The sequence below is a fragment of the Amblyraja radiata genome, chromosome 1 (genome assembly GCF_010909765.2).
Source record: "Amblyraja radiata isolate CabotCenter1 chromosome 1, sAmbRad1.1.pri, whole genome shotgun sequence".
Taxonomy (NCBI): Eukaryota; Metazoa; Chordata; class Chondrichthyes; order Rajiformes; family Rajidae; genus Amblyraja; species Amblyraja radiata.
Genome location: NC_045956.1, coordinates 162,184,074 through 162,204,395, shown reverse-complemented (window position 1 = coordinate 162,204,395; position 20,322 = coordinate 162,184,074). Strand labels below are relative to the sequence as shown.

The window sequence follows — 20,322 nt, the reverse complement described above, 5'->3', positions numbered from 1 at the left end:
AAGCAAATGATTGTACCGCTAACCATTGCTGTTGGTGCATTTAAAAAAATGTGCACCCTTTCTACCCTATGCATAATTGTAGTTAATAGTTCCTTGTTATTAAGATTTGTGTCACTTTAAAGGCTAGAATCATCATAAAAGCTGAAACATGAGGTGGGCCATCCCAATACATTTTCATCACAGTCTTTGAAGATTGTCATTGCTGGGGGTGATGCTGGAGGCAGATGTGATCGTGGCATTTTAGAGACTTTTGGATAGGAACAGAATATGCAGGGAATGGACAGATATGGATTATGTGCAGGCAGAAAAAAAATGGTCTTGCCATCATGTTCGGCACAGACATTGTGGGCCGAAGGGCTTATCCCAATGCTGTTCCTTGTTCTTTTTTATGTTCCATTAATGCCAGCCTACCATTGGTTTACATTGCTTAGTGCAGCTACAAAGTAAATCATATTGTGTGCATTTCTAGGAGAGAAGAGGATTCATTAATGTAGAAGGAAGCCAGGAGGACAACAATTTCTGACGGATTACTACTATATCAACTGTTTTGGCCCAATATTACGCAAACAGAACAGATTGCAGAAAACTGCAAATACGGAATTATTTGCTTAATTTTGGGCCAAACATTTGTAACATTAGGAATCCACCTTTGCAAAACCACTCAGGAACGACACATGCAATAACCATAGAAACATAGAAAACAGGTGCAGGAATAGGCCATTCGGCCATTCAATATGGTCATGGCTGATCATCCAACTCAGTATCCTGTACCTGCCTTCTCTCCATACCCCCTGATACATTTAGCCACAAGGGCCACATCTAACTCCCTCTTAAATATAGCAAATATAAGCTGTCTCTTAATGCGACAGCTTAACGTCATGATGAAATGAAAGGAAAGAGTGCAGACAAGTCACAGAATGTAGGAAAAGATTAGGGGTTTGAGCAGAGGTAGATTATAGGCATAGTAGACAAGCTAAAAAAACAAGCGCAAGCTAAAAAAATCCATGGGAGAGTCAAAGTTGAATATAAAAAGTTGACTATGTGGAAAAAGAAATGATGCTTCGGTAGCTTGGCGGATAACAAAGTGAATCCAAACACCTTTTATATGCAAGTGCCTCATCGATGCGCGTGACAGTTAAAACAATTGTGCCTAAATTACTGAATGGACAGATAAAATTGTGAGGTTGTAAATTTGCAACTGTATATATAGTGTTCTCGCGAGGGATGGAAAGCATAAACTAAATAAATATTTAAGTCATGTCTCCAGTGTATTACTTCCTTGGGTATCTTTTTCCAGTGCCTGACCCTTGGGGCCTGATAATTCATTTCTCCAATTCTATTGGTTTTACTCTCAAGATCTGCCACAGAAACTATGGACTGTGCTCGTGGAAAGGGTGGGCAGATGACAACCGGGGAGGGGAGGGGAGGTCAGAGACCCCAGACGTTACAGATAAGGAGGCTATAGACCACTAAAGGGGAGAGGCTGGTTAGATGATGTGACCATTCGCAGAAGAACCCTGAAACTGTGAAATGTCCTCGTACTATTGTGGTCCATGGCAGGGTCTTATCTTTAGCTGCATCACCAACTCTTATCTAAAACTACATTCATAGCTAAATGGTGGTTAACATTATAGAGCGGCAGTGGAACCAAATAAAAGATAAAATAAAAATCTATTGAAAAAAGTAGAAGACACGGCCAAGGGATTTAGCCAAAACTACAAGAGCCTGCAACAATTGTGAACAAGAACAAAAATAAAAAGATGTTAACATACACCTAAAGTGGACATGGTTTCTATGGGATGTAGAGGTAGAAATTCCAAACGAGCTGGCCACAATCTTTCTACTTCCACTAGATAAAAGGGATGATGACAATGAAATTGAGGATTAAAATGTTGCATCCTCATGTAGGAAATGAGAAATCTGAACAACCTTGAGTAACCCATGAACTTATACACTGGGGAGCATGATGGGAAAAGAGGCCAACATAGGTAACTTAAAGGTCATGTCAGAAGAGGCAATAAATAGATTTAGGTGGTGTTTAGATTACAAAGCATAGCTAGCTAGAGTAAAGATAAACATAGGAGCTGTAAGCCAGGCTGAGGGCAATAAATCATGAGATAAGAAAACTCACATTTGACACCCATTTGCAAGACAAATGGGAGAATGGTTTTCTAATTAAGATGGAACAGAAAGCTGAAGGTTGATTACTGGAGAATTATTTCAAAAAATTAAAATCTGCATGTAACCATTGTTTCGCGGGAATATGAAAAGGTTGTGGGTGCTGTGAATTATTGAAACACTTTGGGTTCACACAGAGTTTTTCCAAGTATATACTATTACGGCCTTGAATAAACTGACTAATTTGAGAAACTCACCACTGTTCTGAGATTATCTTTGTGTGCTATCCCGTGAAAGCATAATTCAGGCTACAGGTCAAACATATAATTCACTCCCACACAGTTTTATTGGAAAAAGTGGGAAAATATACAAAAAAAATAATTGTATTACTAATTACTAGATAGGTCCAGTGTTTGATTACATGGATTTCTGGAGAAGTTAGGATATGTTCCATCAGTGCAGGTTAGACTAAGAAGAGTTGAGATATGGGGGGGAGGGGGGGAGCAAATAAAGAGAAACTTTCTATAGGTGAAGGATTGATTACCTTCTGGATTTGGAATTAAGGCAGTCAAATCATCATATTGAGGATACACAAAAATGCTGGAGAAACTCAGCGGGTGCAGCAGCATCTATGGAGCGAAGGGAAAAGACAACGTTTCGGCCCAAAACGTTGCTTATTTCCTTCGCTCCATAGATGCTGCTGCTCCCGCTGAGTTTCTCCAGCATTTTTGTGTACCTTTGATTTTCCAGCATTTGCAGTTCCTTCTTAAACAAAACATCATATTGAGGATGTGTTAAATAAAGTACTAATCATAAAAGAGGTTAACAGATGTCAGGGGAAAGCAGGGACAAGGTATTGCATTTGGATGATCAATATGATTATATTGAAGAGCGAAAAAGGCACAAAGAACTAAATAACTTCTGTTTCTATCTTCTATGCATCTGTGGCATAGGTAATTACATTGACTTTTCACTCTAGTCTCTCTCAACACAGACACATGGTATTTGTGATTGTGCAGCAAAGATTGAATTTCACTAACCTAGTGTCTTCCTTCTCCTTTTAGCTTCTCGACCAGCACCTACCATATCAAGCTCTGATATGTCTAGCAACTAGAACGGAATAGAAGATTACGTTAATGATGAGCAATGTGGGATTCCACCCAGGCATTTTAACCAAAAACACAAAAAATCCAAAATTTCTGGTTATTTACAATCTCCAAATTCTGAAATGGGTGGTGGGTATATGGAACGAATTGACAGAGGACATAGTTGAGGCAGGTACTATAATTTAATACACTTGGACATGTAAATAGATAGAAAAGGTTTATGGGCCAAATGCAGGCAAATGGAATGATTTTGGTTGGCAAGGACTGGTTGGGCTGAAGGGCTTGGTTCTGTGCTGTATGACTAAATCATTAGCAAATTGTTCAAATGATAAAAAATACTCTTCTGATATAAAACCAACAAGAGTGAAGAGTTTAAGTGACTGCTGTGTTCTGTAGTAAGTTCACTAAAAGTTACACGCATAGTCAGAATGCTTTATAAAATTCATAACCTCAGCCTCAAACTAAATGGATCCAGGTTGCAAAAACAAAAGGAATGTTTGGAAGGCAGGAAAGCAAATTTTATCTGATTGATCAACAAAAATAATTTGAGAATTACTGTTCCTTTTAAAATGATTAAAATCAGAAATCATTTAAAAAGTGAAAGGAAACAAAGTCTTAGCTTGGAGTTACATGTACAGTAATATTAACTCAAGGGAAATTACAGTGTAATGCTGCTTAAGACCAGTCCAGGTAATGGAAATTCCCCCTAACACAATTCACAAACGATGTCCAAAAAACCTGAAGTACAGAATAACAATTCGCTCTTATGGAATTTATGTGGGAAAGCAAGTAAATAAACAAAATGAAAAAGAAACATATTGTCACAGGGAATGAGATGTGAAATGGCGATATTGGTGATACTGGCAGTTTGCTCGGCAGGCAACCCCTCTGTATTGTGACGCACATACAAACAGATGTTTGGCAGACCAATGGTATGGGTGGTGATGGATCTGTCGGCTGCTGCCAGCAACTTCCGCTGAGTGGAAACAGGGCATTTCTGTATATCTTCGCTCCCCACACCTCAGGCAGTAGCAATCGGGTTGACCTGAGTTGAGCAGAGCAGACTCGCTCCCTCACTCATTCACTGAGTCAGTGAAGTAAGTTGACAGTTGCTCACTCCCATCACAGCCGTTTCTGTGATCCTACCCCACACGCTTCACTGCCAACGTAGGATCTCCAAATTCAGGAATCACTTGCAAATTGTTCAAGTGATGGAATGATACTTACTGGGGTGAAGTGCCAAATGCGTCATTCTTTTAGGACCGCTTTTCTCAGTTGTGCTTATGCTTTGAGGACTTGGGCAACTTAAGTTCACATTCAACTCATGCACAGTCCTCGGATTCGAAACCCTGTCATAACCTGGGGACTGCTTGTAATAATTAATTCTGACGTTGATTCAAAACAGATTATGCCTGGTAAATATATTAACACAAGTTTTAAAGTCCACATCAAATAAACCAACCTTTACACCTCTTTCTTTTCGCACAGGTGTCCGAACAGCCATTGGTGTTCTGTTTGTTGATGGACTGAAGACACTGGGAGTGGTGGGACTCCGGAAGGGAGCTTGCTTTGGGATCCCTTTGAGGGGAGCTACAGGGAAAAACAGGCATTATACGTACACAGAGCCACAAGTTAGACCAGAAAATAACTATTTCTTAATGAGTAAAACAAAACACTATTTCCAAAAGTTGAAGTTGTCAAATTCTGCACTTAAATTTTACATTTATCACATTTAATTGACACCACTTTGACTATGGATTATATATTAGTAACTAATAGTACATACTGGTCGTATCGAGTTTCTTAACCAAACCTCTTCCTTTGGCTAGAAAAGGCACTCCAGAAGTCTTTTTGAGCTGCTGTGCAGTTTCTGTTGCTGTAAAACAGTAAAAACATTTTTATTGGAAACAATCTAATAGAGATACACACCAGCGATAAGAGATGCATTTAACCAAGCTGTATGGAGGCAAAAATAAATCCTGAAAAATCAATTTAATCTTAAAAGACATCAGTGGTTGTTTATCTCTTAAACTCCTTAAAGCATTGACAAACAAAAATCTCATTCTACTGAAGCTGTAATTTTAGACCGAGAAAAATTCAAAAATATTTTGTTCAAACCTTAAACAAGAAGCCACTCTGTCCCTTAACATGAATAGCACATTCTTTTGCTTGCAAGCCAATTAAAGAGCATTTTGCATCCAATTAATCTTTATACCTTACAATAAAAACAACATTTGTTCCTTAATTTTATTCCTTTAGCCTGCTCTCTTCTAAGGAAAACAACTCCAATCCGGCTAATCCTTCCTCCAAACTTGACTGTAGCCCCAGAAACATTCTTGCACAGTTTCACTGTACATTATATCAGATGGCTACAGTAAGCTTTTGGCAATGCTAATTGCCAGATTCCTGCCACCCTGACCATTCCCAGTTCCCTCTTCTACATTCAGGGAGGAGATACAAGAGTTTGAAAGCCCAAATGTTCAGATTTAAGAACAGCTTCGTCCCCACTGCTATCAGATGCTTGCTTGAATCAATGACCCCTTTCACTCTGTCGTTCCCATCGATGCTGCGATATACTTGGTACTCTACCTCATTCAGTTATTGCACTTTATATTTTGCACTACATCAGACTCTACTCCAGTTTTTGGACCATTCTGCTCATTTGCACTTGTCATTATATTTATCATTGTATCTGTCATTAACATGTATATCATTTATTCTGTGAGCTTTCTGCAAACAAGAATTTTCAATATAGACTATTGCATGACAAAAAAATAATCTGAATCTGCTTTTCAGCTGTTCCTTTCTTTCATTTTATTGGAAGGGGTGTGCACAGTAGGGCATATATACACTAGGTTGTAAGACAAGATTCATAAATATTTAAGAGTCACTCACATTTTTGTAACAGTTCTGCTCGAAGTGTGGCACTTTTGGGTTTCCGTTTAAGTTGAAAATGCTTCACTGGTGGCGTGAGGGGTCCCACGAGTGTTGTCAGGGCATTTTTATTCAAGTATTGGCACTCCAAAGGCAACATAGCAGAGGCTTCACATTCATTGACTAGGTAGGTTAAAAAAGAATAGAGAGTAAGTTCCAGTGTTTGCGAAAAAACAACATTCTGAACTGTTTTAAAAAGCCATTACTAAGATTGATCAAACCACGTACTGAAAATATTGATTTACTTGTAATTAGTGTAGGGTGTTTAAAATGATATTGGAGTTTGACAGAGTAGACGAAAACAACCCGTTTCCATCAGTAACCAAAAATATTGCCAAAAGAAAAATCTGTGAGAAAGTGGGGGATGAGTAAGATGCAGAAATAAGTTTCCTGCATTTCAGATAAACCTGCGATTTTGAACGAGAATCAGAAAGGCTTAAAAAGGCGATATTCATTGTTAAAAATGTCCATTAACTACATTTTTCAAGTCCCACAACAAACATCTGCATTGATAAAACCTAAACGCTGTCCCATTTTAGACTGCATTTGTGGGAATGTGTTAGCTTTCGTCCCTATTAAAAGTACCTTTTTCTCTGAGTTCACCAAGAATTTCTTGTAGATTCTGATTGTGTTCCTCCAGTTCAAGGTTGAGGGAGCCGGTATCAGGAAAGGTTTTTAGAATGTCGGCCACCATCTGAACCCACGAGTCAGAATCCATTGCGGCAAGGTGCACAATTTCAGTCAAAGACATTTTCATCTGCAAAGCAAGCGGAGAATTGTGTTGAATAAAGCACCAAAAATAATCCATATAGCAAATGAGTAAAATTATACACCCTTTCTAGATTTTGCTTTCCATAATGCCTTCTTTGTTACCAGATGTAAATAACCAACAAGAAAAGTGAACAGATATGGTCGACAGTAGGAAACCTTTCCCCATAGAGTGATAAGGAGTATTTGAATGTTTAGTTTAGCTTATTGCTGTCAAGGTACCAAGGTGCAGTGAGGTATTCAAGAAGATTTTTTTTCTGCTTAGAGTGTGTTTGGAATCTGGAACTAACTAAATGAGGGGAGAAGGCAAGGACTTTCTTAGCGTTTACAAAGATCTAGCCAAGCCCTTGAATTGGCATGGCATAGTAAGCCATAGATCAAGGGATGGCAAATTAGGTTAATATGAATGGGCACTTGGTTAGCATTGACAAGATGTGCCAAAGTACACATTTGTGCTGTATGATTCCATGAAATAAATGAATAGAGTCACACTGCCCTATCCTTGTATACGTCTGTTACTTGCAAACCAATAACATTGGTTCTCTCAGCAAATCCAGGGGGGAAAAAAATCTGTCTTTGAAAATTTTTAAAATCAGCATTGAAAAATGAATTAAAACCTAAAGATATACACCAACTCCTGCTCTTATATTCAAGGAGAATTTACATTTCACTACAAGTGGGGTCCCACGTGAGAACTGTGGGAGCCTACTTGTAGTGGGTTTAGCAAGATGGGGATTAAAAAAAAAGGCTAGAGGCCATTCTTGTTTGCCAAGACATCCCTGGAATAGTGGACATTGGGACAGAGGGGCAGGCCTGATGCCAACTGATGTTGTGTAGCAGGATGTTCTGATGGACAGGTAGACCAGTCGTGGACCAGATGTGCGTCATCTGCAGCCTAGGAAGCAAATCTCAGATTGGCCAAAGACAGTACATGTTACAGAGGAAAAAGGAGAGAAGTACTGAGGGTAGAGGGTGGTTAAACAGATTTACTGTCATATCAATATTGTAACAAGAAATGCTAGAGTCAAACACCAAGGATTAGAAAGAGCGTAACTGCAGATGGTCTTGTAAGTGATCACTATCAATATAAAACCATGTAGCATAGTTGAGACAATAACCATGAAAAGATGTTGAATACCATTAATCATAGGCAATGTTTAAGGAGCCTTAGAGGTATGTGGAGATTGCCAGGAATGTTGAGTCCCAATGCCTAAGAAAGGAAGAAACAGAGGAAATAAAGTCCGAACTTTTGGAGCGTAGAGGTGACGGGTGCAGAATCAAATCATTCTTTAAAAATTGACTAGATAGTAACAAAAGCAAGTTGCTCAGAGGAGAATATATCTGAAGAGAACCAGGAAGAGCAAAACTCGACATGATAGAAGCCACCCCTCTATTAATGTATAAGACTGAAGAAGGGTCTCGACCCGAAATGTCACCCATTCCTTCTCTCCAGAGATGCTGCTTGTCCCGCTGAGTTACTCCAGCTTTTTGTGTCTATCCTCTATTAATGTAGTTTGGACAAGACATGGGAAAGCAATTCTAGGCTTTGAGGTCAAAGGGATATTGCAAGGAGATTTGACTGTGATGCAGCGTTTCAATTAAAGTTGTGATATAATGGCAAATTGGTCGCTGACAATAAAATTTGGATGGCAAAAAATTAAATTGACACATGATTGTACATTGTAGAATAAAGTTCAGAAAGTAGTGATAATTTTCTTCCCACTGAACTCAAAGGGGTAATGATGGCTGTAGTGCAGAACAAAAACAAAGGAGACAGAGAAGAAGAGGAAGTACTGACACTTTTGAGAAATATAAAAGTGGATAAGTCTCCAGGTCCGGACAGGATATTCCCTAGGACATTGAGAGAAGTTAGTGTAGAAATAGCAGGGGCTATGACAGAAATATTTCAAATGTCATTAGAAACGGGAATAGTGCCGGAGGATTGGCGTACTGCGCATGTTGTTCCATTGTTTAAAAAGGGGTCTAAGAGTAAACCTAGCAATTATAGACCTGTTAGTTTGACGTCAGTGGTGGGCAAATTAATGGAAAGGATACTCAAGAGATAATATATATAAGCATCTGGATAAACAGGGTCTGATTAGGAACAGTCAACATGGATTTGTGCCTGGAAGGTCATATTTGACTAATCTTGTTGAATTTTTTGAAGAGATTACTCGGGAAATTGATGAGGGTAAAGCAGTGGATGTTGTATATATGGACTTCAGTAAGGCCTTTGACAAGGTTCCTCACGGAAGGTTGGTTAAGAAGGTTCAATTGTTGGGTATTAATGGTGGAGTAGCAAGATGGATTCAACAGTGGCTGAATGGGAGATGCCAGAGAGTAATGGTGGATGGTTGTTTGTCAGGTTGGAGGCCAGTGACTAGTGGGGTGCCACAGGGATCTGTGTTGGGTCCACTGTTGTTTGTCATGTACATCAATGATCTGGATGATGGTGTGGTAAATTGGATTAGTAAGTATGCAGATGATACTAAGATAGGTGGGGTTGTGGATAATGAAGTAGATTTTCAAAGTCTACAGAGAGATTTATGCCAGTTGGAAGAGTGGGCTGAAAGATGGCAGATGGAGTTTAATGCTGATAAGTGTGAGGTGCTACATCTTGGCAGGACAAATCAAAATAGGACGTACATGGTAAATGGTAGGGAATTGAAGAATGCAGGTGAACATAGGGATCTGGGAATAACTGTGCACAGTTCCCTGAAAGTGGAATCTCATGTAGATAGGGTGGTAAAGAAAGCTTTTGGTGTGCTGGCCTTTATAAATCAGAGCATTGAGTATAGAAGTTGGGATGTAATGTTAAAATTGTACAAGGCATTGGTGAGGCCAATTCTGGAGTATGGTGTACAATTTTGGTCGCCTAATTATAGGAAGGATGTCAACAAAATAGAGAGAGTACAGAGGAGATTTACTAGAATGTTGCCTGGGTTTCAGCAACTAAGTTACAGAGAAAGGTTGAACAAGTTAGGGCTTTATTCTTTGGAGCGCAGAAGGTTAAGGGGGGACTTGAAAGAGGTCTTTAAAATGATGAGAGGGATAGACAGAGTTGACGTGGATAAGCTTTTCCCACTGAGAGTAGGGAAGATTCAAACAAGGGGACATGACGAGAATTAAGGGACAGAGGTTTAGGGGTAACATGAGGGGGAACTTCTTTACACAGAGAGTGGTGGCTGTGTGGAATGAGCTTCCAGTGAAGGTGGTGGAGGCAGGTTCGTTTTTATCACTTAAAAATAAATTGGATAGTTATATGGACGGGAAAGGAATGGAGGGTTATGGTCTGAGCGCAGGTATATGGGACTAGGGGAGAATACGTGTTCGGCACGGACTAGAAGGGTCGAGATGGCCTGTTTCCGTGCAGTAATTGTTATATGGTTATATGGAGTTAGTGTCTACTAGCGTACTAAAAGAGAAGATGGAGAAAATCCATAAGGGGATAAGGCAGTGTAGGTTGCTGGAAAACAGCATTTCACGCCTTAATAGAACTTTGGAGAATGCGGAGAAACTCAAGGGTAGCAGGAAAACCAAGGGTAGCAGGATTAAGTCAATACCCAATTCAACTTATTTCAAATATGGCAGTTTTAGGTTATGCTGAGCATCTTGGTTGTGAGCAAAGTAGTAAAAATCACAAATAAACTGCGGACATTTGAAATCTGAAACTAAACCGGTGGAACGATGTTGTGTGGCAGTTGTGGTTCCATAATACATGAAGGATGTGATGAAACTAAAGAATGTGCAGAAAAACGTCACAAGTACTGTATGTGGTCTGGATTAGAAGAATCAAGTTATCAGGAGTGTGTAAGAAGGAACTGCAGATGCTGGTTTAAACCAAAGATAGACACAAAAAGCTGGAGTAACTCAGCGGGACATGCAGCATCTCTGGTGAGAAGGAATGGGTCTCGACCCGAAACGTCACCCATTCCTTCTCTCCAGTGATGCTGCCTGTCCCGCTGAGTTACTCCAGCTTTTGGTGTCAATTGTAAGATACCAGGAGTGATTGGATAACCTAAGCCTATTTTCTCAGCAATTAAGTAGGCTGAGAAACAACATGATAGAGGTACGTATATAAAATTAAGGGAGAGGCATAGATAGAATAAGTAACCAATAACAATTTCCCAAAATAGGATTTCTTAAACTAGAGGGCATAGTTTTAATGTAAGAAATTGTTTAAAGGGGATCTGAGGAGCAAACCTTTCGCACAGTAGTTGGAGTCAGAGCTATTCAACGCAGAAACAGGCCCTTCAGTTCAACCTACTCACGTCAAGTTGGCATGATTGTCCGCATAAATGTGATGGGCTGAAGGACCAGTTTCATTGCTGTATAAATCCATTAGCTGCTCCGTGTTTCCAACATTTTCTGTTTCAATGCAATCTTTCTTATATTGGTTGGGTTGGCTGATCAAAATGGGATACTGTGTATTTTCTACTTGCAAGGTAATGACTAAGATCATAGGTATCTTAGTGACCTCTGCTGGCAATTCTGTTTATGCATGGGCCTCACATTAAAGCAGCAAACTGGAGAATAGAATGTCTTAGCCATGCTACATTACAGCAGATGGTAAATAACATCCAAACGTTCTCCAAGATAAAACTATACTAAAAATCCTTGTTTCTCTTCTCCTAAGATGCCATCTCAGTCACTGTTTGTTGTTCCTGCACTCCACCTCCACTTTCTGTGCTACTGCCCCATCTGAACTCACATTCCAATCCTTGAGTTACCCCATTATACAATTTGGTTCCTCAAGTCTGAGGGCCACACGCTCAATCATATTTGGACAAGAATTTGCCGCAAAGTGGATTTAATTTAGATTGTTACTTTAGAATTATCGCAAAATGCAAGAACTAGGAACTGCCGCCATTTTTTGATATTGAGGCATTTAAAATATATGGGGAGATATCCAAAAGCTTGATCAAACAACTGAATTTTGATTGATTGAAAGATAGAGCAATGGAAACAAGCCCTTTGGCCCACCAGGTCTAATACCATCTATTGATCACCCGTTCCCACTAATTCTATGTTATCTCACTTTCACATTCACAGCTACATAGAGAGGTTTTTGATGAAGTATTTCATTGTTTTGGGCTTTGGCAGTAGAAGACACAGCCAATCTCAGAGTTCTTCTGCTCAAGAGAAGAATTGGGGAAGCACCACAATCAAAAAAAAAAAATCACACACATTTCTGGTCCACAAAGTAGGCATAATCCCACTGTGTCCATGTTGGACAAATAGAGGCTATTTAAGTTATTGCTATATTTAGCGTTGTTGGTGATAATATATTAAGTTCACTTTTAAGTACTTTTTTGTTTAGGTTTCCTGATTTTACTATCACTTTCAGGCAGCACCTTGACTGCAACTGCACTAAATCTTCTTGCTATTGACTTAAAACATGGCCCATAGTTATTGCTCCCCCTCCCCGCCGCTCTGAAGAATCCCATGAGGTTTCACTTTTCTGATCAATTTGTGGGATTTTGTCAAAAACCTTCCTAAAAGTCATTCGGTTACATCGCGTACACTACCCTCATTGAATCTGGGGAAGGCGGCTCAACTGTGGCTAACAAGGGAAATCAAGGATAGAGAACTGGTTGGCAGACAGTAAGCAAAGAGTAAGAATTAACGGGTCCTTTTCAGAATGGCAGGCAGTGACTAGTGGGGTGCCGCAAGTTCATTTTTTTACATTTGCTCATCCACTCCTCATTAAATTTAATCATTTTTCTGTACACATTTTTAGTAAAATCCTCCTTCGGGAAATAATAAATGGATCACATGTTTCTTCCTTTGCTCTGGATACATTTTATCCACGTCTGGTGATGTATCCATTTTAACGATGTTAAGACTATTGGTGATTTGTGTAGGCTTGGATCTCTTTGAATTTCAACATTTCCCAATCTGTCACCATTTATTTGTGGGTATGAGAATGTATTCAGCATGGTCCTTAAGTCAATAGCTACTGTTGTGTGTGATTGCATCTAGTCTCTATGGATCCTGGACTGGCAAATACCAAGTGCCACTACAGGAAGTTTCTGAATTGGGTCCTGGTATTAAGGAGGGTCAGAATATTTTCCTGAAGAAAATTCCTTTATTTAGACCACGCCACACCATCTGTCCCTCAATGTTTCAAGTGTGCTGTTATGGCCTTTGTCAAGATCCACAAATTTGTCAATTCACTGGAATTTAGAAGGATGAGAGGATATCTTATAGAAACATATACAATTCTTAAAGGATTGAACAGGCTAGATGCAGGAAGAATGTTCCTGATGTTGGGGGAAGTCCAGAACCAGGGTTCACAGTTTAAGAGTATGGGGTAGGCCATTTAGGACTGGGATGAGGAAAAACTTTTTCACCCAGAGTTGTGAATCTGTGGAATTCTCTGCCACAGAAAGCAGTGGAGGCCAATTCACTGGATGTTTTCAAGAGAGAGTTAGATTTAGCTCTTAGGGCTAAAGGAATCAAGGGATATGGGGGGAAAACAGGAACGGGATACTGATTTTGGATTATCAGCCATGATCACATTGAATGGCAGTGCTGGCTCAAAGGGCCGAATGGCCTATTCCTACACCTATTCTCTATGTTTCTAAGATTCATCCTGTACAGCTCATTACAGCTGTGTGCCAGGGACACATACTCAAGAACCAATATTGCTGCCTTTGATTTGTCCTTTCATTGATTTGTTCTTTGTACCTTTCCGTATCTCTTGTTTCCTTCTCCCCTGACTCTCAGTCAAAAGTCTCAACCCAAAAAGTTATCTATTCCTTTTCTCTAGCGATGCAGCCTGACCCTCTGAGTTTCTCCCGCTTTTTATGTTTATCTCAAGAATCAACTGCCGTGGCTGAAAGATTTTCATCTTGGGGATGAATGTCCACCTACTGATCAATGATACTTCAATGATACTTTATAGTCGGATGTACCTAGGGGGTGGAAGATTGCAACCTTCACGTGGTCCTGCCCTGTGTCGACTAATGCAATCAACCCGACGTGCACAATCAAATAAGATCAAATAGAAAAAGTTGTCCTACAACTTTAGGCTGTGCATGCCATACGCAAGAAGATGTACCTAGGTACAGTGAAATGTTTTGTTTTGCATACAACCCAGTAAAATCATATAGCAAACCTCACCTAAGCAGTACATAAGCGTTGCCATGTTTTGCCGCTGACAAAGCTACAAAAGTTCACCGAACAGTCCTATCTACTGGCTGCTGCCACTTGTGGCACCAGTACTGGTCTTGCAATGCAAGGACCTGTCTACAATCAAAAGTGGCAGTTTCGCACATTTCAGGATGAAGGAGAACATGCTGGACGGTACATCTGACTGATGCTTGGTACAGCTGCTGCTAAAGGTTGTCTGGGAAGAGAGCAGTTTAAGGCTCTCTGCAGTAGCAGAGAGCAGAAACCCATATCTAACAACAACAAAATCACCTTAGCACTGTGCTCAAGGGATATATTCAATGAAAAATTGATGTCACATTGAAATAAATAGAAGATGGCTTGAATCGAAACCGTTTTATAGTCACTAATCTGAACACATTAAGATGACGAGGCACTAGCTGTCCCCATTTCCGCAATGATTTCCCAAGAGACAAAATGTCATTGAGGAACAGGGAGCCATGGATAGAAACTTGAAACTTGTGCAAGATAATCCAGTCCACTGGGAGAATAAACAATTGTACAGTGTAATTAAGCCTGTCCAACAATTGTTTGCAATAGTAAGGTGTGAATAATTAATGTCATATTAATTTGTGGGTGGCAAAAATCCTATTTTTTGTTGTTTACATCTGCATTTCAAATTATTTTAAGAATTATAGGGTGACCACATACTTTAGGTGATTAATAGAAGTGTATAGCCAAGTACACCAGGAATAATTTCATGGGAGCGATTAAAGAAAAAACTCATAACAGCAGAGAAAAACCCTGATTAAAGATACTATAGTTTAGATATTTAAAAAAAAAGAACAAACATTAACTCTCAGAGAAGTTGATTAAGGTTTCATTTACTTTTACTTAGTCTTTACTCCATTGCTAGGTTTTGGAAGGTGTTGGGAATGGGTTGAGGGGTCAGACTGACATTGCCCCAATATTTTCATGATGATACATTGTGATAACAATGTAGACGCATTGCCTGTTGTCAGTAGAAGGGGAAATGCGGGAATGCATTATTATGAAAATAAACAGGATTGGGCAGAATGCTTGCAGATCACATTTGACAATTTGATTTGAGATTGTCCGATAATTCTCATAATTATGGATAAGGAGCACGTGAAAGAGCTAAATTGGGGAAAATAATAATTTCAACAGTATTTATTAGGAGCTGGAGTGAGTAGATTTGCATTGGATTATTGAGTAAATCCACATCTGACGTGGAGATCATTTAAAGGCCATGTCCTCCGAATTCAAGACCATGTCTCCATGAGGATGGCATGGATCGAGAATCTTGGTTTATGAAAAATGTAAATGTAGTCAAAAAGAAAAAGGAAGCATACATAATGATTAGAAAGCTGCAATTGGACAGGGCATTTAAGGAATAGAACGCAGGAAAGAACTTTAACAAGGAATTAGGAATATTAAAAGGGGCCAAAAAATATCCTGTGAGTTGGATTAAGGAGAATCCCAAGTAATTTTGAACAAGTATTAAAAACAAGAGGATAGCTACAGAGGGGGCAAAACAATTGAAGGAGAGAATTGACACCTAAAGCCAGAGGAAGTGAGCAAGATAGCAACCTTTGCATTGGCATTCCCCAAGGGGAAAGGGTTGGAGAAGGGGGCAAGTTAGATAATTGGGAGGTACAGTTGAGTTTAGTCTATTGTTACGTGCACCGAGGTACAGTGAAAGCTTTTGTTGTGTGCTAACCTGTCAGCAGCACGACACCACATAATTACAACTAAGCCATTCACTGTGTACAGATACACAATAAAGGATACAGATACACGATAAAGCCTGCAAAGTCCGATCAAAGATAGCCCGAAGATAGTCACCTATGGGGTATATAGTAGTTCAGAACTGCTCTCTAGTTGTGGTAGGATGGTTCAGTTGCCTCGTAACAGCTGGGAAGAAACCATCCCTGAATCTGGAGGTTTGTGTTTTCACACTTCTATACCTTTTGCCCGATGGGAAGGGAGAGAAGAGGGAGTGGCCAGGGTGCAACTCGTCCTTCATTATGCTGCTGGCCTTGCCAAGGCAGCGCGAGGTATAAACGGAGTCAATGAAAGGGAGGTTGGTTTGTGTGATGGTCAGAGCTGCATCACACAATTCACTGCAATTTCTTGCGGTATACTGATATTTAGTTTAATTTATTATCATGTGTACCGAGGTACAGTGAAAAGCATTTGTTGCATGCTATCCAATCAGTGGAAAGACAATACATGATTACAATCGAGCCATTTACAATGTATAGAGATATATGATATGGGACAGATCTGAGAGGAGTTGAAGATCACAGTTAAAGTAAGAAATGTTGCTGTAGGAATAGAGGTTTAAAAGTGTGGAGCGATTGTAATATGTGATTGTAGATCTACTTCTGCGGTTAACAAGCAAATAGTCGCCTGGTTTGGGCACCATCTTGATATTCTAGGGCAAATTGAGTTGGTGTTGAGTCTTTTGAACATTAAAGCGGATGTCCAAAGGACCAAATAAGATCTATGCCAGGTTATCGAGCGAGGCAAGAAAGGAAATTGCTAGGACCTTAACAGACATCTTTGGATCCTCTTTATCCACAGGTGAGGTCCTACAGTAATGGTAAGTAGCCAACATTTTTCCTTTATTTAAGAGGGGCAATAGAAACAAACCAGAAATTATAGGATGGTGAGCCTTACATCAGTGGTAGGCAAGGAAAATTATTGTAGCAGATTTTTTGGGATAGAATTTATACACATATGGAAAAATATGAAGTCTGAAGAAGGGTCTCGACCTGAAACGTCACCCATTCCTTCTCTCCCGAGATGCTGCCTGTCCCGCTGAGTTACTCCAGCTTTGTATGACTAACTTTGGAAAGATACGAACTTATTATGGGCAGTCAGCATGGCTTTGTGCAGGGGAGATTATGTCAAAGGACAAAGGACATTTATTGTCACATACACCAATTGGTGCAGTGAAATTTGAGTTACCATGCAGCACACAAATAAGGTAAACACAACACTTTAGAATTTAACATAAAACATAAAATACAAACAAGTATTTTTTTGGTAGTTGACGAAGATGATTGATGAGCAGAGAGCAGCGGGTGCTGTTTATATAGACTTCAGTGAAGCATTTGGCAAAGCTAGTTGACAAACGTTTGGACAGGTACAAGAATAGGAAAGGTTTAGAGGGCTATGTGCCAAATGCAAGCAGGTGGGTCTAGTGTAAATGAGGTATCTTGATTGGCATGGGCAAGTAGGGCCCCGTTTCCATGCTATATGCCATTTTTCTTGAATTGGGACATTTTTTCTTGATTTATTTAAGACACTGTGATCGCTGAAATCACTGTCTGGTCTCCCTATTTAAAGAAGGGTATGTGCAGACAATAAAGAATGTAGCAAAGGTTCATCAGGTTGATTTCCAGGAAGCCAGTTTTGTTGTACAAAGATAGATAATGTAGAATGGACGTACTACAATTCAATGCAATTTCATTGAGAGACACACAAAAGTTCTACAGCAATTGACAAGGTAGATACAGGAGTTTTTCCTGAGAACTAAGAGAACAAATTTCTTCAATCTCTTAATCAATTTTGGAACTCTCCACTCCAGACAGCCTTGCAGCCTTCATCACTGAATATATTAAAAACAAATCAATATATTTTTAGATAAAGTAACTAATGGATACGGTGTCAGTGCAGGAAAATGGTGCCAAGGTTAAAGGTTAGCCAGATCCCATTGCATAGCGAAGTCAACAAGTGTGGCTGAACAGCCTACTCCTGCTTTTATTTTTCAATGTTCTTATTTTATAAATTAATTCAATTTTTCGACAACTTTATTACACTGTTCAGCATTTCCCAGCATGGTGAGGCAACCTGCTACCTGCCCACAACAACTGACTGCTGTGTTTCTTTGGTCTGTCCCTGAGGATTCGGATTCTTTTAAGTCAATCTTTAGTTTAATAAAATTCAATACAAACACTTGTTACAACTTAACAATTTCTATTACAGCGCTGTAGAGTTCTTAGCACTCGCCGCACAAGTCAGCAGCTCCGAGGTGCAAGTTCTAAGAACTAACAGTCCAGAAATGCAAAGATTATATAGTCCTTAAGCATCGGTATACAATATTACAATATGGTACGACACATTCTTATCCTATCAGCATTGTCATTAGGCACAGCTTATTAGCATCATCCAATCACCTAAATTAACAAATTCAATTTATGCATTTGTTATCGCGCACGTGCAATTTGTACAAACTGTTATACAACTTTGTTTATCGTAGTAGTGAATCATTTTGCGGTTTGGGTGTTCCGTCCTACACAATACTAGTCGTACGTGCGACCACAACTCATATGCCGCTGATAGTAGTACGAGGTGCGTGAGCAGCCCCCCAACACAGATAATAGTCAGTACGTGCTCAAGCAAACAATTCATACAACTCCTTAGCATTGATAAGACATGGCAATACGTACTTTCAGCAAGCAGCTTCTTAGCACCGATAACAGTCAGCATTTTCACTGTCAGTGAAGCTTACAGCCCAATAATAAGAAAACTGAATAGTTAGTTCTTTTTATTATTTGTAATCTTGTTTTATTCTTAATACCACATTCCCCCCTTTGGTCATTCTAATGACCACTAATAGGATAATAACACTTGCAGAGATTCATCAGCAATGGTTTATTAGTCATCCAAGTTTATTCTTAATCTCGCAATGCTTTATAGCCCACAAAACCTGGACCACGTAGGTCAGCAGGCTGGCTTGTTGACACCAATGCTGTTCCCTACTTCTCTGCTGTGCCTCAAATCCTAGCCCATACGGTGCTTAACTATTCTGGACTTAATACCACTGGTCTATCTCCATTTTGTTCATTCTAATACATTCGTTTTCTAACAATTCTTTCTTAACTTGCGCATTTACCATCCTTCCAACTTCCTCATCCTTCAACCTTTGGATGCTTTCATCTTCCTCTAAATGTTGTAGCAGTATTTTATTAGTACCCATGCTTCCCATAGCCTGAATGAGCTTACCTAATATGCACTTAATAATAGCAATCCCAACAACAATTATTGCAAAACATGACATATTTCCTGTCACCTCAACGCTAGTACACCCGTAGCCCGTCTCATTCCAACAAGAGGGTGTCCCGAATTTCCTTTCCTGGTCACATTTACACACGTGGCGAGTAAGCTTTAGGCATACGTAAACATTATATTTTCTGCTGGGGTGTTTCATAGTATCCTCGTATATACTGTCTGGGATCTATAACAGGGGTGGGTATGAACAATCTTTCAACTGAGGTGGAAGGGTAACTTGCTACCGACTCAGGCAAAAACAATGCATCATGTGTCCATAAGAACTTCTGATCAGTCTGTATTGTCAAAATGTCACTTTCTCCTTGTTTGTATGAGCGGTTTCCATTCCTCTAGCCATATGTTAGTAACCAAGGCCTCTTTATAGCACAGTTCATCATACAAAGGTTCCTTTGCCAAGTTGTCTTCCAAGGGATTCAAATTTGCACTCCCCAAACCAACACGGTAATCCCCACAGGTGTCAGTTATCTAAGTCTACCTGCTGATCAGGCTGACGCAGTATCGCGTTACAGTAGTCAATCTTGGTGACGTTCCAGGATCCAAAGGCATCTGGGCCATTGCACTGTACCACATCTCCTTTACAGAGGTGTAAGACTCTATACACATGTCCTGGGACACATCGTCAAATTTCTCCTTTACGGTGGAGTCTGTACTCACGTACTGCATGAACACGTGGTACTCCAACTGTAACTGCTCAGACAGGAAGGCTCTGCAGTGGGTAGTGAGGGGAGCAGAGAGGATCATTGGCGTCTCCCTACCCTCGGTACAAGAACTGTTCAGGAGCCGCTGTCTGAAAAAAGCACTGAGAATAGCTAAGGACAAACTGCACCCCCTCCACACACATCTGGATCTCCTGCCATCAGGCAAGAGATACCGTAGCATCAAAGCCCGGACTACCAGACTGCTAAACAGCTTCCTGCCACAGGCTGTGAGGCTGCTAAACAGTCACTCCACCTGATTCTGTTGCTTTGCACTGACAATTTAATAACTCTGGCACTGGCCACTCAAATCAGCTGCCCTGGTCATTTTAATGACTGTTTTTACTGTATTTGAATGTTGCTGTTTTACCTGCTTTTTAACTATTTGTACTGTTTCATCAGGGACTGGATTGTTTTTATTGTTTTATTATGTGTGAAATGTTTAAGATTTATGTGCGATGCCTGGGAAATGTCTTCTCATTTTGCAC

The 20,322-nt window shown here is 39.9% G+C and overlaps 1 protein-coding gene across 1 annotated transcript in view; it reads right to left on the bottom strand.

Moving 5' to 3' along the window:
• Positions 1-20,322, bottom strand: part of nelfa (negative elongation factor complex member A) — a 60,585-nt gene that overhangs the window by 22,798 nt on the left and 17,465 nt on the right. Inside the window, exons 2-6 of the mRNA XM_033034405.1 lie at positions 6,744-6,915; positions 6,120-6,281; positions 5,011-5,100; positions 4,687-4,814; positions 3,159-3,228 (exon numbers count right to left, since the gene is read on the bottom strand). Coding sequence (XP_032890296.1) covers positions 3,159-3,228; positions 4,687-4,814; positions 5,011-5,100; positions 6,120-6,281; positions 6,744-6,915 — 622 coding nt within the window. The remainder of the gene's footprint in view (positions 1-3,158; positions 3,229-4,686; positions 4,815-5,010; positions 5,101-6,119; positions 6,282-6,743; positions 6,916-20,322) is intronic.